Source organism: Engystomops pustulosus, chromosome 4 (assembly GCF_040894005.1).
Source record: "Engystomops pustulosus chromosome 4, aEngPut4.maternal, whole genome shotgun sequence".
Lineage (NCBI taxonomy): Eukaryota > Metazoa > Chordata > Amphibia > Anura > Leptodactylidae > Engystomops > Engystomops pustulosus.
In genome coordinates, this window is record NC_092414.1 from 80,858,558 (window position 1) to 80,882,293 (window position 23,736).

The window sequence follows — 23,736 nt, forward strand, 5'->3', positions numbered from 1 at the left end:
TTCAGGGATTGGATTAGATTTCAATTCAGTTCCGCAATCTTGTTTTATTTCCTAACCAAACTGCTCTCTCTATTCTCAAACCCTAGTGACCTGTGTTACTGGACACTCTCTCCGCTCTGCTGTAGTGTCCTGATGTTATAGAGGTCCCACATTCAGTACTATAAAAAGCCTCCTGACATCAGGAGACATATACACAAACATATATATTTATATAAAATAATGGGTAAGGGGCTATCTTGTTATCTTTTTACAAGTCACTATTATATGTTTTAAAATACTTTTTTTTACCTCGATTATTAACAATTGACCTCATGGTCTTTTGAATTACAGTATTTTGCAGTACTAGTTTCTATATAAAATGTACGGTATTCAATTTGATTTTTGTCACACTTAGTTCCCCTACTAAGATTAAGAAAAACACACTGGATTATTTAAAGATATTATTATTCAGATGTTTCTTGTAACATAGACTGACACAGAATCTGTAGTCACAGGAGTACTAAAGTTTCCTGGAATACTTTGCAGAGCTGATCTTGCGGTTACTGGGCAGGTAGGGATCAAATGTTCACCAGACTAAGATGATATGAATAATGTCTTATTTGCATACATAAATTAGCCATCTATGCTTTCACTGTGACCGGCCTGACTGACAATAATCAGTGATGTCTATCCTTTTGTGGTCCAAGGGCCACCTAGAGTTTGATGGGTTCATCCAAATTTGATGACAAAATTCAGATTGGGACCTGTGGCCAATTTTTTACTTGGACATGAACCCCATTGAAGACCAAGGACCTTTTTCAATATTGCGTTTTCATGTTTTCACTTCCCACATTCAAAAATCTGTATCTTTTTATTTTTCCATGTAAAGAGCTGTATGAGGACTTGTTTTCTGTGTAACAAATTGAACTTTGTAGTGACGGTAATTAATATTCCATGCTGTATATTGGGAAGCAGCAAAAATTTTTTATGGTTTTTACGACCTTTACTGTCCACCCCAAATTACATCTCTTATTTATTCTTTGGGTTGGTACTATAACAAAGATACTAAATTTATACGTTTTAATACATTTAAAAAATTCTAATCTTCTGTACAAATAAAATCTTCATTTCACCATCTTCTGGATTTAATAACTTTTTCATACTTTGGTGTATGCAGCTGTGTGAGACTTTTTTTGTGAGATGAGGTGATAAGGTTTTCATTGCTACCATTTTGAGGACTATTTTGATTACTCTTTATAAAAAATTTTATATGTTCCAAAATTGCAATAAAGTGGAGTTTCAGACATTTGGGCTCTATTTTCTGTTACAGGGTTAAATGCTGGAAATAACTGTTATAATATTTTGATAGATTGGACATTTTGGGACACAGCGACATCTAACATGTTTATGATTTTTACTGTTTATTTTATAAAAGTCCTAGGTAAAGGGATGATTTGAATTTTTAGTTTCTATAGTATCTATTTATTTATTTTTTAACCTTTTTTTAAGTTGCATCGTAAAACCCATAGCCACAATGTGGCCTGCTACCACTCATTATACCTAGGTATGGCAACACAAAAGCTGGCCTAGAGACGTGGCATTTTTTCAAGTAATGAGCAGAAGACAAAATACATGTCATTTGCACGCTGTGCCACCTGTCCCTGTAGCAAGGACTAATCTGAGATACATGTGTATGACCAGCCCCAGCAAATAAGACATGAGCTTTAGTGGTTGACACACAAAGAAAAAAACATGGAAACACCTATGGCTCCCTCTGGCTATTCCCTAAACTTTCTATCCCCTAAAAACAGAAGATTGACCCATTTCACCCATGAGTCCTGGTCCTAACTGGGACAGTAACAAATTCCCATTCTGGGCAACTTTAAAAATGCCATGTGGCTATCCCACAGTACTTCATTCCCAGTGGCCACTACTATACTGTGAGGGCCAACCCTGACCAGCACCAACAGGTTGTGGAGAAAATAAGGTGCACATCACAACAAGCAGCGCTTGTTCGGTCTCCAAGTCATGGGTTCCAAATTCCTGAATGTTACTGCTAACCTCCACAGGAAGACCCCAGAATGCAGCACTGGGGAAATTATAGATTATGTTAGCAGAATATAGAAACTGCTTACATTATTATGATCAGCTCCATAATAAAGCTTGGTATTTCTTCATCAGAAGATGCAGTAGAGCATCATATATGTCATTTATATTTAATCAGCATATGTAATAGTGCTTGTACAGGCCCTAGTGATTAAGAAACAGGCATAAAACTGCTAATCTCTATAAACTTAAACTTAACCTTTCACCACTACTGAGGTGTACAGGTCATGGTTTTCAGACAAACTGTAATTGAGAACCTAAGTCTCAAGAGATCTTTTTCAAAATGACTATAAAGTGGAGAGACAAAGGAGATACCTTAATCATTTGTTATATATCATAGTTCAATTTCCCTTTATTTACATTTTAAGTTTTATTGTTAAAAACAAGGTTGAATTTATTAATATTTTATGCAACAAAATTTGAAAAGGTTGTTTCAGCTTTTGGGGTCAGACACCAGGCATTCCTTCCAATCAGCTATTTGGAGTTGTGTTTAAACAATGTATAAAACTGGAGGCTCTGTTTGATGTGTATTGACCATGTCAGATTACTGCAGCCTCAGTTCATATTCACTTTAGTATAAGTACCCCAGCCTAATCGGCCATTTAAGTAATAAGGAGATGAGGCTGCTGTACTATGTCACAGCCATTATACAGAGGATGGAGCCTTCTGCTTTTGCTTTCATAAAATGGGATATTAGATGTTGCACCTCTTCTGATCTTATATTGATGATCTGTTTTATATTGTAATAATTGGTCATCAAAATCAAAAACCTGTATGGGGATGCACAACCCCATGATATTTTATTATACTGCATGGTCCCAATGGAAATGAATATAAGGCAATTTAACAAGTTTTGTGATGCAGATTAACATTAAAATTCACCATCAATGTGATTCTCTAAGGATACAAATTCTTGTTTCCAAATACTCTGTTCTTATATAAACAATTACTGTTCCCAACTTGCAGCCACCAACACAGAGACACTTGCTATTGACTGATCTAAACATAGCTTGGGTGTGTCAATTTTATACTTTGAGGGTTCATTGTTGTGAACAAGCTGTGAGTTTGGTTCATTAACACCTTAACACTCTTCACAGAGTCAATTAATATGTAAACAGAAACCAAACTACTGGCTGTTGGTTTTCGAGTTTATGATTCAATACAGAAAAATAAAAACATTTTAGAAATTATATTACCGGTACTTTATGTTAAACATTTGTTAGATTTTACTTTTCTTCCCTATGCAGCTATATGTTCTTCCTATCTGAGCACACGCGGACTCTGTCTAGATTATTGTCTCATGTAGCTCTTTGGGTATTACAGTACAGGCGGTCCCCTACTTAAGAACACCTGACTTACATACAACCCCTAGTTACAAACGGACCTCTGGATTTTAGTAATTTACTGTACTTTAGTCCTAGGCTACAATAAACAGCTTTAACAGTTATCAATGGTGTCTGTAATTAAGATTTATTGTTTATCCTGGTTCTTATGACAACCCAACATTTTTAAAATCCAATTGTCACAGAGACCAAAAATTGTTGACTAGGGTTACAATAATAAAGTATACGGTTCTGACTTACATACAAACTCCACTTAAGAACAAACCTACAGACCCTATCTTGTATGTAACCCGGGGACTGCCTGTATATAGTTTTTTTTATTAAAGATGGCAGGACAATTAGGGCTCTTTCACACTGGCGTTTTTTTTCACATCAGTGATTTTTTACTGAACCCATTTTGGCTTATGGACGCATACAGATTGGTTTTCTCTTCCTGGCTTTTCACTAATCTGTCACTGATGCCTTACTGAACCATTTTTATGGGTCTTTTTTACACTTCAGTTTTTTTCCACTGATCCAATGTTGTCAGTAAACACAGTAAACACAAAAAGAGCAGGAGTGTGAAAAGACCCATTGAAAAAAAAAAGTGAAAAATCATTGATTCAATTTTCCTACTTTTGGTATTTTTCAACCTGTGATACCCAGCTTGGTTCTATTCTTCTATTTATATATTTTTCAACCTTCTTTTTCCATGATGCCCCTACTATTACCGACTTTTAAGAACTTGCTCATTTAATATGCTGATGTCTATAAGGCCTCAGATGTTTTTAAAAACACAATGTTTCAATGTTGATCTGAGATTGTGTTTACCTAATTTTTAAGAACCAGATTTTTATATGCCCTGATGCATATGATCATAGAAACTTTTTTTCTCATAACTATAAATTATCTTAACAATGATGTATAAAAAAACTATACAAGAAAATAAGAAGAAACATGTCTTAATAAGCACAAAAGAAACAATGATAAATATAGTTCTACTTTAGGAGTAGAAAACCAAAAGAAATCATTCTGACTATATAGTATTGAGTTTTTATATGACAAAAAATATTAACACACGTTAAGTAATGTAACTTTTTTAATTGTCACTTCATCTATTTTACTTGTTGTAAACGTATTTTCTTAATAACATTACATATATGATTACAGTTTTATCATTAGACATTTGGCTCTACGTAAAATAGCACTAGGACCACCAAGGTGGTTTTCTCACTATAGAGAGAAAGCTCTAAAGTGTTTTAGCACGTGTCAAATGTGTCCCAGTGTTAGTAACATAGTTCTGTAAAATATTGTACATTATTCTCTTGGTACATTGGGTTATTTATTTAATGAATTCATCTCACATTCCTTTGCTATGCATTACAGCTCAAAATGATGGGAATATTACCAAGTGGCACGAAGCTTATTTCCAAAAAGCAAGACCATATTTTACAAATGAAGGTTTTCCAAATCCATCATGTCCAGAGGGAACAAAACGCTTCTTCAGCAAACAGGAAGTATATGTCATTGGAGCTGACAATACCTGCATGTTACAGGAAAATAAAGAGAAGTATTGCAATGGACCACTAAAACCAAGAAAACAGTACTTGTGAGTTTGTCAGATTGATGTGACAAAAATAGATATTTGGTATTTTTCAATATCAGTATAGGTTTTATATTAGATACTTAACGTGTATGATATGTGTGACATAACATGATATTCCAATGCTAAAAATTGCAATACCAAGGACAAAAGTGGAGTTGTTCTTAACCTCCTCCATTCAATTTATTTTTAGTAAATGGAAACAACATTCGGGAGACAATCAGTGTATTTATTAAATGTTTTAATGTTTTAATACCTCATTCAAAGGAACCCCCAATAACTGCTGTGAGCATCAAGAAGTTATTTCAGTAAAATTCTACCAGCCGTAAAATGAAGCATTACCCTCTTCACAATGAACTTAATAGGCAGTTTTTTATGTTGTGCACACATGTGCCAGGTGCTCCAGACCCCTGCATGTGCTTTGTAGCTGTTCTTTGCTCTAGTTTCAGGGAAGGGACCTGAATGGGATACTATTCTTTTCTGCAGAATGCTCGCTTATTAGTACTAATACGTTAATGGGTTAATTTTAGTTATTATTAATAGAGTCCTATAATTTCTGGACACAGCAGTTTTTACAGTTTCTACTATTGAGGTATATATAACTACATTCAGCGTAACCCAGGAACAACGACATAGACATAGTATTTTTCTGTTCTCTTTAGGCTTTTGGTCCCCTTGCCTCCCCTCAATCGAAGAGCTTGATTTTTCTCGTTCTCTACAAATATTGTATATACATTATAAGTGCTTGAATTTGGTAACATTGCATAGCTCATATTTTGAATCTGATGTGTATTTTTTCGAAATAAACCCTTTCTCAATGTTTTGGTACACATTTCAATTTTTAACGATTACAGCGCATCTGTGACCAAAATTTAAAAAGACCTAGGTCAGGTTAATTTTTTTTTTTCTGGGGAATGTAAATCTTCAATAAAAAATGGGATTTAATATTTAAGATTTTATAGTTGCCTCCCTGCCTCACCTATGGGGGTTAGGAGAAGGGAACCGATTTAGGTATTATTGGAAAGATTTTTTAAAATATTTGATTTCTTCATTTTTAATTTATAGATCCAATATAGGAAAAAAAAATGGCAGCACTCCGAGATTTTCAGTGTGAAGAAAACGTACAAGTTTATCGCATCATGTGCCAAGCAACGTTTCAGCTCCTAAAGCCTGGAGCCTCAAGGAGTGCTGCCATTTTTCTTTCCTCTACACCTTAGATGAACCTTGTCCGGGTTCTGGGATGATCACCTGAGTGGTATTTATACATAAGAGAGCTACTATAACTTCTTCTTTTGCAAATATATATATTGATGAAGGTGTCACACACCGAAACGTCGCTACTTGTTCAATAAGGTTCACCTTTTATTTTGAAATTTGAACCACGCGCTTTTTACTTTTTATATATATTGTAGGAGATTAGCTCCGGGGATCGTCGTCTCCTAAGCAGACGACCAGCACACACAGGGAATTCACACAATGTGAGTAAGGTTAAGACTGGCCTCAGCCAGCTTTATTTGGCAGTACACAAACTCAAAACATAAAAATAACACCTAAGCCTCTCCGGCACTAACTAAACATCAAGGTTCCCTACCTCACCTGGTGCTGGCCTACTGCCAGCCACCCCAAAAACACAGCAACAGTTCGCTGCCACCGCTCCACAGGCCTTTGCCGTAGCCTGTCTCTTCCCCAGGGTGGAGCCCAGTGTGAAGTCTGCCCCATGTATTAGTGCAGCCCCTCCAGCTGAAAACTAGTCAACTTAATTAGACAGACCCACCTTTTCCAGGTCTGTCTTCTACTCAGCTTTTCATAAGGCAAAATGCACATTTTATGCCCAAAAGCTTCTCTAGTGGCAGCCACCCTGCCACATATCCTCCCCCTGTGATCAAGGCCGTAGGCCTGATCAATAAGCTTAATTCTCCCTCCGGGGTCAAAGCTCCTATATTGGGGTCTAATCCCTACGGTTCCTAGAAGCACTGTAGAGACCCTACTATCTACTACATCTTCTACACCTGGAAAATGACAGCTTTTTTCCTTAACTGCAGGAGACACAGACAGCTCAAAATTAGTCCCAGCATCTCTTCCTTCACACAACTGATCATCTTCAATCATGTCTCTATTAACAATGATAGATTTTCTTCTCCTCTTTCTCTTGCATTTTACTGGAGACTCCACATACCTCTCAGGGCTTGGCATGGTTAGGCCCCATCTCTTCATCACCTTGCGGTTACCATCCACTGAGGCATATGCACTGTGCTTTTTCCCCTTAGCATTGCACACGACATTGCCCGTTTTCCAGTCTTCAGCTTCGGCACCTTCTTTGTCATTGAAGGGGGCATTACCGTTCAGAACCAGGGCACGATTCACATTGGTGAGCTTCTGGTCACATGTCTGCAAAGCTGTGCGCTTGCTACCTCTGAGGTCACAACCTCCGCTCTCGGTGTAGGTGAAACTCATCTCAACATCAGCATTATCCTCATCACCTCCAGTTAACACTTCGGACTTCGGACCCAAGTCCTGGCATGGACTTTCCACAATGGCAGCCTTAAGCTCTTCATGGCTTGCACTAGGTTCCTGGCTGACCTCTTCCTCGGTCAGTCCTTCATACGCCTTGCTGGCAAACACCTCAGTCTTCACCGAGTCTTTCCTGTGTAGGAATTTCGAGGGCTCTGTTGACATTATATCAGACACCGTCTCCTCACATCCACTGCAGTCATCACCCGGTATATCTTCAAGGCACTTCTCACCATCCAGACCATCTTCACTTTCGCTCTTCAGATGATCAGGCAGATCTACCGTTGGGTGCAGCTGTGCTGGAGTCTCTGTAGGGCCCATCTGGGTATTCCTCCACTTGCCCAGAGAATGCTGGCATGCACTATGACAGAGACGAGACGACAGAGCTTCCACACGTACACAGCAACTCGGCTGGTCCCTTTGTTGTAGACTTGGCGCCACTTCAACCTTCTCCACAGGTTCAGCAGGCTGAGACAGCTCTTCACCTGTCTTCGGGGGGTAACCATTAACCCATTCTTCGGATTTTCCCAAGACTGTATTCAGGTTACTGGTTATAAGCGATCCCACTTGGGTGGCCATCACGGTTGAGACTACAGACTTAGTCACACCCACACCGCCTTGTACTGCACCAGCTTCCCAGCCCAATATATCGGACGTCGCACCTGTAACAGTGTCTCGGGCACCAGTCACTGTATTTGTCTTCAATACGGCTTTTCCAGTTGGCTGCTGAAGAAAAGCCAGGTTGGACTCCTGTTTCCCCAAACCTTTGCAAGCAAAGTCATTACTTGTGGCAACCGGTGGCTCCAGAATGCCTATGAGAGGCCTTGATCCAGTCACTGTAACGTCAGTCAAGGGCTTCTCCTCCTTCTCAGCAACATCACGATCACTGCGGATGCATGGGCGACCTTCCCTCACAGAGTTGTAGACTGCACTCACCACACTGCAGGCAGAACTACCAAAGGGCTGGTGCATCACATGTTCCACCACCTTCTGGGGATCTGGGGTCCCCTCATCCGTAGGTGTATGATTAAGAGTGGCGCTTCCACCCTGTTCACACACAATTTCAGTCAGCACGCCATCATGCGTATTCTGCGGTTCATCAGCAGGTGTACAGGGGTCTGGTTTACGCCTGGTCTCCTTCCTAGGACACTTCTGGTGCCACATCACGACAGAACACACCTGGAGGTCGGCATCACCATTTTGGCACTTTCTTTTGTTCCCCGAACACGTACACATGTGAACCTCCCATTCACTTTTCTTTGCAAACACTGTATCACAGAAAGGACAGTACGAGATATCAATCTTCAACTCATGTTTCTGTAATATATGTCTCTTTAGGTCATCTTTTCTTCTATAAGACACGTGACAATTGTAGCATTTATACCAGTTATTCTGCAAACCAGTATTCACATGACGCTTCAGTTTATTGATGCTTCTTCTGGCCTTGTTCACACACGAACTCAGTACATCAATCTCCTCAGAAGCCTCAGGTGTATCAGATGTCTGGTCTCCCCCTGACATTTCCTGAACACTGATGTGAGACTCCTCCACAGGTGACTGACACAGGCTATCCTCACCTCCTGCAGGTTCTGAGCGAGTAGCTGCTTCTCTAGGGCTCTGTTCACACTCACTGTTTGTGTAACTCTGGGCTGAAGGGAAACCACTAACAATCAGGATCTCATTATCTTCACCTGCCCTTGCTATGGCGGTATCCCTATCTGAACTGCCATTAGCTACATTACACATCTCAGGCTCGCTACCTGTGTCATTACAACTCACAACCTCTAGGGGCACCTCTGAGCTAACTCTCTCAGTACCTAGGGCTGCACCTAGTTCACATTCTGCATAATTCTGAACAGACATTGTAACGCTATCAGATGTTATCGGCATTGCAGAATTGTCACATGTTACAGGTAGTGTCACATAATCACAGTTAACACTATAATCACAGGTTAGAGGCAGATTATGCACAACATTACACTTTTCTGGTTTAACTTCAGAAATTAAGGCATCACAAATATTATCATCATCACATAGTCCATCAGACTTTATCAGTCTCAGTGGCAGAGTCTCCTTCTGTGGGATCAAGACCCCTTGGTCACAATTCAGACTGCAACCTGTTGAGACTCCACCCACCATCACCTCAGGTCGCTGAGACTTCTCCAGATCGTCCTTTGGGGAGATTGGGACTGTACCCGATGTCAGAGGGGTCTCCCAGGAAAAGCAGCTATTCCCCCCACTTGGAATACTTTCCCACAAGTCCCAGAAAAAAGGGAAGTTTTTCCCCAGGATGAACTCCACCTCCAGATCTGCACAAATCTCCAGCTTATGTGTCACAATCGCAATATCACTTTCAAAGTCAATCCAGACAGTCTTACCCTTCCCTGGCTGGTACTTCAGGAACAATAAGATGTCCGGATTAACTCTGGAGACATCCTGAGAACAGTCCAGTTCCACCATCAGCGGGATTCCACCCACTATCATCTCACAGGTCTTGACTGGCAACTTCTCTGGTCTCCTGACCAGAGGACAATGAGGTGCACTGACCTCACATGGCACAGCCGCATGCTGTCGCTGTTGGTTGCCCCTAGCAACCACATCTTTGCGCTGCTGCATACACGCTGCAACACGTGGCCACTTGGCCGCAGGACATTCCGCCACACACCGGTTCATCCGTAGACAACTGCAAAGCTGCTCCCGTCGGTTGCCCCCGGCAACGGCACATAGCAACCTCTCCTCAGGAACTGCAGACCGATCACAGACATCTCGAACCATCGGCTGGGATCCGCTCGCCTTGGCAGTTGGGGTCTCCATAACCCGAATGGCTTCTGGCATTCCAAGGTCCTCCCACATCATCTGCCGGCAGCGTCTCTGGAACTCATCCATCGGACCCATGGTGATTACTCCCACAGCAAACAAGCAGTCTCTGTATATCTCTCACACCAAGACAAATCTTCCCGTGACCACAGCGCCTCCAGCAGCAGGAACAACAGTCTCTCACATGAGGGTTACTGGCCCTTTAAATCTCGCTGTGTGTGCTGATTTCCATGCCACAGCATACCGCCACCATATGTAGGAGATTAGCTCCGGGGATCGTCGTCTCCTAAGCAGACGACCAGCACACACAGGGAATTCACACAATGTGAGTAAGGTTAAGACTGGCCTCAGCCAGCTTTATTTGGCAGTACACAAACTCAAAACATAAAAATAACACCTAAGCCTCTCCGGCACTAACTAAACATCAAGGTTCCCTACCTCACCTGGTGCTGGCCTACTGCCAGCCACCCCAAAAACACAGCAACAGTTCGCTGCCACCGCTCCACAGGCCTTTGCCGTAGCCTGTCTCTTCCCCAGGGTGGAGCCCAGTGTGAAGTCTGCCCCATGTATTAGTGCAGCCCCTCCAGCTGAAAACTAGTCAACTTAATTAGACAGACCCACCTTTTCCAGGTCTGTCTTCTACTCAGCTTTTCATAAGGCAAAATGCACATTTTATGCCCAAAAGCTTCTCTAGTGGCAGCCACCCTGCCACAATATATATATATATATATATATATATATATATATATATATACACATATATAAATGGATTAAGTGGATAAAAAGACGTAAGTGTGCTGTCTGTCTGCTTTTTTCTAAAATAATGAGGCTGATCTGGCTTCATTTTTTTTTTCTGCACAGGTTTAAATTTCGGGCTACAAACATAAAAGGACAATTTACAGATTCAGAATACTCAGAGGTCATCAAAACCTTAGGTAAGAGAGTCAATTGAGTATGTCTGATTTCATGTAAAATTAATTACTAAAAGTTCTCAAATAGCACAATTCCCCTCAGGCAGCGCTACAGTAGAGAGCATGTGCATCACCCCCCCATTAATTTCCATGAAGGATATAGTTAGTACCATAGAAGAGATTGGAATATTGACCATGCAAATGGACTAAAGCATCATTTATATTGTGGACTCATCCACAATGGCGGATCTCATGTTCCCTAGGAGTCATTTAATAGTGTGAAGTTTATGGCTTATGTTGTGTGTATGTTTTTGTGTATCTGTCTTGGCAATGTTGTGAGTGAATTTAACCTTTGTTGATTTTGTTTAAATGTTTTAAAAGTTTATATTGCACTGATTTTGACTTGCAGAGATAAATCACCCAAAATTAATTTTCAGCATGAATAAAAAAGTTCTTTAGGTCAAACAGTACAGTTGAGGCTTGAATTCACCTTTTTGACATTATTCACCATCCTAATGTTTATTTAATCTTTCAATGTTTTTTTTTAAAACAATTCCCCAATGTTGGCACAAAACACCTGTATTGTTTCCAGATTTTGCCTCTCTGCCCAATATCTATTCTATTTTGATGACCCTTTGCTGAGATTCTTGTTACCCAGTAGAAAAGGCTTCAATACTAAATGACATATAGACATAAGGTGTTGTTTCCAACATTATTATAGATGTTCTCTATGTTTTTATTCATGTTTATTACCTATTGGAAATAATTGTGCCTTTTATTGACTTCCACTATATAAATTGCCATAAAAGCTATGTCCTTGTTACAATCTTTTTTATGTTTACTCTTTGTGCATTTCTGGAGAAGGGCTGTCCAGTACAAGGGCATTTTACAGATGTTTCAAAACACATCAAAGGCATTTCAGTGGTATTGTTACAAGATTGTGAATCCCATTGCCAGTAACGGAAAGAGGCCAATGCACCATTCATTACTAACTCTCCCGCTACTTAATAGGATTAACCTTGCTTTCATTGCTCCCCTGATGGCTGATCTGTTTCCATAAGGTCTAGTGAATTCTACAAAAAATAATTATGACATAGTATGAAAAAAATTTAGACAAAACACATATGGAACATCATCATACTATGCTTTGTAACCATGGGTCAATATATATCTAATACAGAGATGGCAGTGATTTTTGGTAGCTTGAAGGTCATAAGTTCGCCCCTATTCTCCATGTGAGGAGACCTGGACTATTATACATGTCTGATGGCTTGGGTGAGGGGACTGCTACATAATTTACATATTAGCCCAGCAGGTTCAAATTGGGACATTCGTTGTAACTTTTCGGAAATTAGAATTGTCCAACACCAATATATGTGGTCTGATTGGCATTTACACGAATTAGTGTGCTCTAACATAAGATAGTTTCTTATATTTTAAGAGAAACCACTTCTAACAATCATATAGAGTTTAGAACTAAGTAGTCTCCTCCAAAAATCATTGACAAAATATTGTGAATAGTGGTCCCCAACCTTTTTCTGCACCAAGGAATGGTTTTATGCAAGAAAATGTTTCCAGGGAGCAGAAAGGGGGATGTTGCGTGGAAGTGGCCACTATACAGTCTGTATTTCATGTACTGTAAGCAACTTTGTGCCTAAGTTACACAATGGGTTCATTTAAGGCAAGTAGGACATGGAACTACAAAATAGTTCAGAAATTTCACCCATGTCATTGCTATCCATTAGGAAATATGCAAATACATATTTCCAGGATGGGATTAGCCATACTCATATATCTGGTTGTAAGACAACTAGCTGTAGCAGTATCCTTCCCCTGCCAAAAACTTCTAATCGCAATAGTACTGTAATATCGTTAATTCCCATCCCTCATGAGGTTACAAGCCCAGAATGGAACAGATCAGCAGGAAATTAACCAATGTGTTCTCTGCAGGATTTGTACAAGGCTGTTTGTTTCAGGAACATGCAGAAAAATCCTGCAGACTGACAAACATCGTGAGCAACCTTTTATTTACTGTTTATGTTTCTCATTCATTTCTAGGGTAAATGTAACTTCAGAAATAGGAATAATGTCAAGACATTTTTACACATTCAGAGCTGTTTAATGTAAAAGCTAAGTTTATAAGTGATAGGAAATCTTAGATTCTACATATACGTAGGAAGAGTAAGCACTATTCCTAGGGGTAGTGTATGAGGCAGTTTTCCAAGGATAATAAATATTCCATGTTCTAGATTGAAAAGTGTGATAATGTGAGACAGTAGCTGCTGATCATTCAGATGATGTGTTCTTTGCAAGTTCACATTTGTTTTTCATTTCCTAGTCTGATACATATTATGAATTATGAATAAAAATGTTAAAGGAAATTTACAATCAAAATGAAGCATTTTACTCATAGATCCAGGCACTGTGACTGTTGTAATCTTCTTAGATTTGATATCTATGGCTTCCTTCCTTTAAGAATGAACTTTTAAAATTATGCCAATGAGGCTGAAAGGCTACCTGCGGTGTTACTAGAGCTCCTCAGTGCTGACGCTTCACAAGCTGTTACAATGTCTCCCCTCTTCCTCTGCTCCCTCAGCATTCCTTTCTCTGACTGTTGTAATCTCGCTCCAGCACAGGAGGTTCCAGCACACTGTAACAGCCTGTGAATTAGCAGCACAGAGGGGCTCTGGAAACTGTCACAGTAGTCTTTTAGGCTCATTAGCATAATTGTATAAGTTAATTTTTGAAGGATGGAGGCAATGGATAGCAAATATGAGATTATGACCACAGTCACAGTGCTTAAATCTATGAGTATGTGTGCCTAGTTTATCATGCTTGATTTTGATGGTAGATTTAATACATACCGTTTGGCTGTAAACCAAACCTTATCTGAAAACAACTTGTTTCTTATTTGCATCTCTGTTTCTTTAGCTGATGGACTGTCAGAAAGAGCTGTAGAAATCATCCTATCAGTTACGCTGTGCGTGCTTTCTGTTATATTACTCGTAGCAGCAATTTATGCTTTTGCAAGGTAAGATCTCACTTTTTTTTATATAGACGAGTATCGAATATAAAACGGTATTTTATACTTTATAAGAAGGGAAACTAGGTTTTTAAGGTTGACATATGTGATACAGTTTCTTGGAGAATGTAGAAGAAAATAGTGAAATAAATTACAGTACATGAGAAAATATTGCTTGTTTAATCAAAAAAAGTTTCATAAAAAAAAAAGACTTTGTTAAAAAAAAATATTGTTAGTAAAGTATGTTGATTAACTTTGATATAAGATTATAGAGTGCTAGGCAGTATTTGAGAATCGTAATAAACAGTGATTTAGCACTTTGACCTTTTTGTCCTGATTAAGGTTAAAGGGGTATTCTCATCTGGGCATTCACATTCAGTTTCATTAATCTGACATATATAAACTTTTTTTCAATTAGATGTTATTAAAAAAAATGTTCCTGTGTGAAGATAATTTCTCATAAATGTCGTCATGTTGTCCCTTAGAAACGAGATAGCTTCCTCGGATACGGCCACCTCTGATGAATTGAGTGCACAAAGAAACAAAAGGTTATTGTAAATAAAATTTCCGGGAGTTACTACATGTCGCACAGCCGTCCTGTGGTAATGATTGCTGAATCCTGGTGGTCAGGGAGGACTTTATAGCGCAAGTCTGGCCACCGCTGCAAGAGTGTGACGTGGTCGTATCCGAGGAAGCTATCTGGTTTCTAAGGGATAACATGGCTACATTTATGAGAAATTATCTTCACACAGGAACATTTTTTTTAATTAACATCCAATTGAAGAAATGTTTACATAAGGCAAATTAATTTAGTTAAATGTAAATGCCCAGATGGGAATACCCCTTTAATATATGAATTATGAATGAGAAGGAAAATCCCTATATACTGCCATACTGTAGTATGGCAGTATATGATAGGATCGATCAGACAACGTAGGGTTAAAGTGCCCTATGGAGTCTGAAAAATAGGGAAAGTAAAAATTTTAAAAAAGTTAAAAAAAAAAATTATAATAAAAAAAACTAAAAATTCAAATCACCCTCTTTCCCTAAAACTGATATAAATATTAATAAACGGTAAAAATCATAAACACATTAGGTATCACCATGTCAGAAAATGCCCGATATATCAAAATATAATAACGTTTTTTCACTGCGTTTAACTCCGTAACTGAAAACATACGGAAAAATATAAAAAAATCTATAAAAAGTGATCAAAAGGTTGCACAGTCCTTAAATTGATAGCAATAAAAACATCATCAAAAGTTGCAAAAAATGACAGCACCCAAAGCTCCGTACAGCAAAGTATGAAAACATTTTTGGTGCCAGAAGTTGGCAAAATCAAAAATAATATTTTTGTACAGGAGGTTTTAATTTTTGTAAATGTATAAAAACATTATAAAACCTATACAAATTTGGTATCCCCATAAACACAACGACCGAAAGAATAAAGTAGACATGCCATTTGTGGCGTACAGTGAAAGCTGTAAAATCCAAGCCCACAAGAAAATGGCGCAAATGCGTTTTCTCACCATTTTCACTGCATTTGCAATTTTTTTTCCTGCTTCCCAGTAAATGGCATGAAATATTAAATACCATCAATATGAAGTGAAATGTGTTACGCAGAAAATCAGCTATCACACATCTCTGTACATGGAAAAATAAAAAAGTTATAGATTTTTGAAGGTGGGGAGTGAAAAATAGAAATGAAAAAACAAAAAAAGGCCAGGTCATTAAGGGAATAATCACACCCTACTCCGTATAACCCACTCTACTAAGGTTTCTTATTATTAGGTCATTATAATCACAAAGATTGTTCCCCTGCAGTCAGTGATGTTGCTGACTTAAGGCTATAGAGAGATTATAAAAGCCACGTGCAGTGTCCACATGCATCCAACTCCAAATAATAGCCACAATTTTCACTGTCCACACTGAATGCATATATTTAGTCTTTCCACTACTGACATGACACTGACAGCTGCCTCATCTGCTGTACTGCTAGTTCTTCTATCACTGCTTGCTCCAGAATCACTTTGGAGTCCCTGTAGCTTGTGATCTATTACACAGCACATTCATTCTTTTCAGTCATTCCTCCCTTACTGACTGGCTAGGAATAGATTGATAGGCTAAGCTACACGGCTTGCAGCCGATGTTATGACATGCTGTCAGGCTCAGAGTGTTGTTCCTTATAAGGATCCCCTTATCACACACCCCTTCCTATCCTCCAATCAGGAGGTCAGTCCAAGGCTCTTTTCGATGGACCAATAGCATACTGACAATCTCAGATGCTCCGCCCCCTGCTAGTCACATGACCGCTGGGTCGGCCAAAGCATCCGGTCAGGTGACGTAGAAGGCGTCCCTATACAATGTCAACAACAGTGAGTGAGGAAACCCCCCTCACCCCTTATATTGGTCCGGATAGCTCATGTTAGCCCTTTGTGGAAAGTATCCAAAAACGTTTTCCAAGGTGTTAAATGGAAAACAATGTCTCCTTTTGCTACCTTGAAAGGCAGTCCCCTTAACACTAAGTATGACCTACAAGAAGTCTGAAGATATAGTATTGTACAATTGGGAGGAGTCTGTTCCTTCTGGAATAGATATACTGATTTGGCATAATCCTACGCCATCTATGGCTTTAAGTCTCCACATGCCTTTAAGGTGGCCTTAATTGGCAATCTATCCATAAGGAGAACACCTACCCTTTGTGGAAGGACTCATAGGGGCAGATTTATCAAGCAGTCTGAAAGTCAGAATATTTCCAGTTGCCCATGGCAACCAATCACAGCTCAGCTTTCATTTCACCAGTGCTCATGAATATTTTAAAGGGGAGCTGTGATTGGTTGCCATGGGCAATTGGAAATATTCTGACCTTCAGACTGCTTGACAAATCTGCCCCATAGTGTTACTGGGAATATCATGGTGTGTACAGTCACCTCACACCATACCATGAAGACTGGATGGTTATACATCATAAACAATCATTAATCGACAATCTAAATACTGCTTAGAAAATGCAAGTATTCTCTAGTCAGGAGGAGAAAAGGAAAAAATAATCATTTCTCTTTATTCTTCTTGGGAAAACCCATGCAGGGAAAAGTTACCACGTTGTTTTATGTACATACTGCAGTGATTCCATTAATGGTACAGTACATATGAGATAAAGACATTAAGCCCTTTAGGTTTCACAGTGTCCAAAATGTAGGTCCACTGCAATTCTTCACTTCGGATGATCCTGAATTCTTTTCCGAAAGGGCCTGCTGGTTTTGCCAACATAATTTGCTGGACAAGGGCACATAGCCAAATAGACAACCCCCTCAGAACTACAGTTTATGAAGTCTCTGATTTTATACTGTCTATTATTGCTAACACTCATGAAGGTGTTGCCCGTTCGTAAATGACTACGTGCAGTGCAGTGTCCACATCGACATGTCTTGACCCTGTTGAGCCAGGTGCCTTCCTGTTGGACCTCAGTGAAGTGGCTGTGGACCAGATGATCCCTCAGGTTCATTTCCCTTCGGTATGTTATAGATGGAAATTCAGCGATTAAGGAGGCAGTTATTTCATCTGATTTAAGAATTCCCCAATAATTTTTGAAAATCTCTCTTATTTCCCAGTGGCAGTCATCATAGGTCCCTATGATGCGAGATCCCAAGTTTTCGGGTCTTTCTGCCTTGGTGTGAGCAACAACGTTCTATCCGTAGCTAATGCTTATTGGTACGCATCTTTCAGGATTTTTGTAGGTCCTTGAATCTATCCGTCAGATCTTTCGCTCTCTGATGGAACTCTGATATGGTGCTGCAGTTTCTCCTCATCCTGAGGAATTGCCCCTTAGGGATCCCTTTCTCGAGAGAAGCGGCATGTAATAGATTATTAGTCGCGGTTTACTTGCGATACACTGATTTCTCTAAACCACAATTGTAGGCCTTCATGATCTGTGAATCAAGCAAGGTAATTTCACTCTCCTTGATTTCTGATGTCAGTTCCAAATTGTTCACATTAAGGACTTTGACAAATAATTCAAAGGTTTCAATAGAAGATGTCCATTTCAATAGGACATAATCTATGAACAATGGTACATATTGAAAATACTCCATCATTGCCTCACCGAAGACCTCCCTTTCCTCCCAAAAACCGAGGTACAGGTAAGCAAACATGGGTGCGCAGCGGCTACCCATAGCCATACCTCGGCTCTAGAGATACAGGGTGTCCCCAAACAAAAAAAATTATGATTCAGGATGAATGTGAGTAACTCAAGTACAATTTCATTATGCACATAATACTGTGTTCCTTTAGCTGAGAGAAAATATAATCTTACAGTGGTCCATTGTATTCATGATGTGGGGGATCCAAGGCTCTCCCCTCTCATCTGCTTCTTCCCCAGACCGCACCTCCCACACCATAGGCTGGCAGTGACTGCAAGGCTTTATGCGGCTTTCACCGCCTCCTCGGTCCGCCCCCTAGTGAATACACGGGGGCGCTGTGAGCTTGGTCTGGCATTCTGTGGGTATGGCAGTGCACTATTCTCTAGGTTGATCGAAAGGGTTCAATAAAGCTAGAATTTAATACTGCTAATACTGGGGAAATAATAATAATAATTCTTTATTTATATAGCACAGCGCTTATGCAGCGCTGCACAAATCATGCCAAATTGGTCCCTGTCCCCATGGGGCTCACAATCTAATCAACCTACCAGTATGTTTTGGAGTGTGGGAGGAAACCCACACAAACACGGAGAGAACATAAAAAATCTTTGCAGATGTTGACCTGGGTGGAACTTGAACCCAGGACTCCAGCGCTGCAAGGCAGAAGTGTTACCCACTCAGCCACCGGGGAAGTGCAAGGAGCTGTTAAAAATTTTTTATTCAAAACCAAACTGTAGTTTTATAAATTAAACTGTTCATATACATATTTTTAAAGTAATAGGTTAAATAGGGAATTTATTGAGGAGTCAAGTGTGAGACTTTAGGCACTAGGACTGATCATGATGGTTTGCTATAATGTCCAGGTGACTGAATGTATAGATTGACCCACTAGTTACTTTTCTGTAGCCTAGAATCTATCTATCAATATTTTTTAATGCATTCTTTTTAAAACTATCTTTTTCCTCCTTTAGAATTAGACAGAAGCAAAAAGAGGGGGGCACGTACTCCCCACGAGATGCCGAGATTATTGATACCAAATTCAAACTAGACCAGTTAATCACAGTGGCAGACTTGGAGCTAAAGGATGAGAGATTAACACGGTAAGCATACTCATTTGACAAAACAGTAGTCCAAGAGGTCACCAGCCATGACCCCACCATGACCTATACTTGTTTGGAAGTGTTTGTCCTGCTCTTATTTACACAGGTCAGTAATATCCTCTTTCAAAGGCTGACCTGTGTCTTTCAAACCCCATAAGTAGAATTTAGCTCCTTAAACCTTCATCTCCACAGACTAAGTATGGATATCAGCATGTCTTACTGTAATGTTACATGTACTCTTTTATATTTTCATCATAAAATTAAATTACATTAATTATTTGATCCAGTTGAGTTTCATGAAAATTTTATGGACTTGTTGAGGTTTTAATGTGTATGCGGTAAGTACAAGTATTCCTGCTTATCCGATTACATGGGAAACATGAAATACATACTAAAAAGAGGCAAACATATTGAAACAGTGGGGATTTGTTCCTTCTGGAATAGATATACTGGTTTGGCTTTAAACCTGCTAGATATTATGGGGGTAACTAATGTTTTCCTTATTTCATCTTGGAAAACATATATGCATATTTCCCAGAATCCCCCAGTGTAGTATCAATGGCTGTAAGTCTCCACACACCTGCAAGGCAGCATTTTGGGGGCAAAATCTCTGTAAGGTGACTTGCCATATTGGCAAAGTCTCCCTATGCAGTTACATGGCATGCTAAAAGCCCATAATAATTTTAAACATTACTTCAGTCCTATTCAGGATTTTCCCTATGGGAAGATTACAAAGTTGTTCAAATTCATATATCCAGGACAACTGAAATTTTAAAATATATGTTTGTTCTATATATATTATATATTTTAAATAAAAATTCAAATTCATTCATACATATGGAAAAGTCTTGCCCTGCTTGCAATAATTTGAAAAAAACACAGTGAAAGCCGCCGGATGACCAGTATGTGGAAATAAACTCATATAATGAGGATTCTACTCAAAATGGATCAATATTTTGGATATGATTTTCAAAATTCCTTACAAAAAAGAACAACTGTTTAACAAAAAGGGCAAACTCGTGCAAAAAAGAAACCATACAATGACAATAATTTTTTATCACTTGCTTATAACCTTGCAAAAGTATTAAATGACATGTTAAACGCTCTTCAGGAGCCTTCCTCTGAGCACATTAGTCCTGCTTCATGACCACCTATTGAAAAAGGTCATTTTCTGTGCCCTAATGCTCTGAGTCATTGACTTCTAATGGATCTGACTAAGCAGGGTTAATGTTGTGGAATGATACTGTATACAGCTATTCCAACAAGTACCTGGTGGGCTGTTAAACAAGATCATGTCTTCTGAGTAAACACTTGAAGGCTTGATTTCAAAAGTGTGTACTAAAAAAGAAGCGTGAAACTGTTTGTATATAACAAATTGAATAAACTTCAGGCATGTCTGTACAATTGCACTAAGCAATAGCATAGTACATAACTCAATCAGTAAGAAAATGCTATGTTATTTTGATTACACAAATTATCAGTATCATCCTTGTCAAAATTTTATGTTCCCGTGCAAGATACTTTAAGTTTATTGTCACATACTAATCTAGTAATTAACCATCCAGCACCTTAAAAATGAGTTCTAGAATGAATGTTTCTTTACTGCACTGTATCTACATAATGCTGCATGTAGGTTCAGGAGGCAATTCTGGAAATCACAGCAACATAAATTTCTACCATGCTGTGTCTTCCATTCAAATAGGCCACAGAAATTCTGGGGTATGTGCCCATTACATATACTTGAGGGCGCATTTGTCATACACTGGCTCTAATTGTGCCATCCTATGATGCTGCCCCCGAAATGCGGCTGAGGCCTTCTAATAAATGAGCCAACAGGGCTCTTTTATGCTTGGTCTGACCTGATAATGGCGCTCACCAGCCCACAGCATGGCACAGCACCACCCTCTCCCCTTCCGACCAGAGAATTGTACACAAACTTCCATGCCAACCTCTTAAGTCCCCTGCTTGTGTAGTTTAAAAGTGTTTGCTCACAAATCCACTGCAAACCTGAACACCTCAGCAGCCAGATTTATCATAGTATCATAGTATCATAGTATATAAGGCTGGAAGGAGACGCAAGTCCATCAAGTCCAACCTTCAAGAATTAAATAAATGTTTTATCCCCATAACCCGTGATATTTTTTCTCTCCAGAAAGTCATCCAGGCCTCTCTTGAACATGTACATAGAGTCGGCCATAACAACCTCCTGCGGCAGAGAGTTCCATAGTCTCACTGCTCTTACAGTAAAGAACCTTTGTCTATGGTGATGGTAGAATCGCCTCTCCTCTAGGCGTAGAGGATGCCCCCTTGTCCTGGTCACAGGCCTAGGTATAAAAAGATCTTTGGAGAGATCCTTGTACTGTCCGTTCAGGTATTTGTACATTGTAATGAGGTCTCCCCTCAGTCGTCTTTTTTCTAAACTGAATAATCCCAAATTTTGTAATCTGTCAGTGTATTCTAGTCCCCCCATTCCCCTAATAATCCTGGTTGCTCTCCTCTGCACCCGTTCCAGCTCTACTATATCCTTTTTATATACTGGTGCCCAAAACTGTACACAATATTCCATGTGTGGTCTGACCAGGGATTTGTATAAGGGCAAAACTATGTCTTTATCATGAGAATCTATTCCTCTCTTGATACATCCCATTATTTTATTTGCTTTAGCAGCAGCCGCCTGGCTCTGGTCACTAAAATTAAGTTTACCATCCACCAATACCCCCAAGTCCTTTTCAGCTTCAGTTTTACTAAGTAATTGACCGTTTAGAACATAATTATACTTTTTGTTTCCATGGCCCAAGTGCATAACTTTACATTTATCTACATTAAACCTCATCAACCATTTCTCTGCCCATCCCTCAAGCTTCCACAAATCCCTCTGTAATGCTAAACTATCGACCTCAGTATTTATTACTTTACACAGCTTAGTATCATCTGCAAATATTGAAACTTGACTGTGTAAACCCACTACAAGGTCATTAATAAAAATATTAAAAAGAAGTGGCCCCAATACTGACCCCTGTGGCACTCCACTGGTAACATCAACCCAATCTGAGAATGTGCCATTAATGACCACCCTCTGTTTTCTATCACTAAGCCAATTACTTACCCAGATACACAGATTTTCTCCTATTCCCAGCAGTCTCATTTTATATACCAACCTTTCATGTGGCACGGTGTCAAATGCCTTTGAAAAGTCCAGATATACAACATCCACAGCATCCCCCAGATCCAGTCTTGAACTTACCTCCTCGTAGAAACCAATCAGATTAGTCTGACAGGACCGATCTCTCATAAACCCATGCTGACGCTGGGTTATAAGGTTGTGCACAGTGAGATACTCCAGGATAGCATCTCTAATAAACCCCTCAAATATTTTCCCCACCACAGCAGTTAGACTTACGGGTCTGTAGTTTCCAGGATCGGTATTTGATCCTTTTTTGTATATTGGTACCACATTTGCTATGCGCCATTCCTGTGGAACATAACCAGTCCTCAGTGAATCTTCAAATATTAAAAATAACGGTCTGTCTATCACCGTACATAATTCATGCAGAACGCGGGGGTGTATGCCATCTGGCCCAGGTGATTTATCTATCTTAGTGGTTGCGAGGCGGCGCCGTACCTCTTCCTGTGTTAAACTGTTGACATTATAAAAAGAATTTACATTATTCCTCATTGTGTCTTCCACCAGGGGATTTTCCTGGATAAAGACAGTTGAGAAGACGACATTCAGTAGATTGGCCCTTTCCTCATCTCCTTCCACCATGACCCCCATGTTATTTCTAAGGGGACCCACGCTCTCTGTTTTTAGTTTCTTATCATTTATATACTTGAAAAATAATTTGGGATTATTTTTGCTCTCCCTGGCAATATTTCTTTCAGTCTCTATTTTTGCGGCCTTTATCTGTTTTTTACAGGATTTATTTTTCTCTCTATAATCCTGTAATGCCTCATCGCTACCTTCACGTTTTAGCACCTTAAACACCTTATCTTTCTCCCTTATTGCTTTCCTTACAAGACTAGTTAGCCACATAGGCTTTTTCTTGTTCCTTTTATGCTTTTTCCCATAAGGTATGTGTTTCTCACAGGACTTTTTCAGAATATATGAGAAAAAGTCCCATTTTTGGGGGGGGGGCTTTTGTCTTTGAGAGCATTATCCCAGTCTATGCCTTTAAGGTCTTCCCTTAGTTGATGAAAATTTGCCCTCCTGAAGTTTAGAGTGTTGG

General features: G+C 39.4%; 1 protein-coding gene across 3 annotated transcripts in view; it reads left to right on the forward strand.

Annotated features, from left to right (window-relative positions):
* Positions 1 to 23,736, forward strand: part of PTPRQ (protein tyrosine phosphatase receptor type Q) — a 212,927-nt gene that overhangs the window by 152,373 nt on the left and 36,818 nt on the right. For all 3 annotated transcript variants that reach the window (XM_072146492.1, XM_072146491.1, XM_072146490.1), the window contains 4 exons: positions 4,794 to 5,016; positions 11,200 to 11,273; positions 14,181 to 14,280; positions 19,382 to 19,510. In XM_072146492.1, the coding sequence (XP_072002593.1) occupies positions 4,794 to 5,016; positions 11,200 to 11,273; positions 14,181 to 14,280; positions 19,382 to 19,510 (526 nt within the window). The remainder of the gene's footprint in view (positions 1 to 4,793; positions 5,017 to 11,199; positions 11,274 to 14,180; positions 14,281 to 19,381; positions 19,511 to 23,736) is intronic.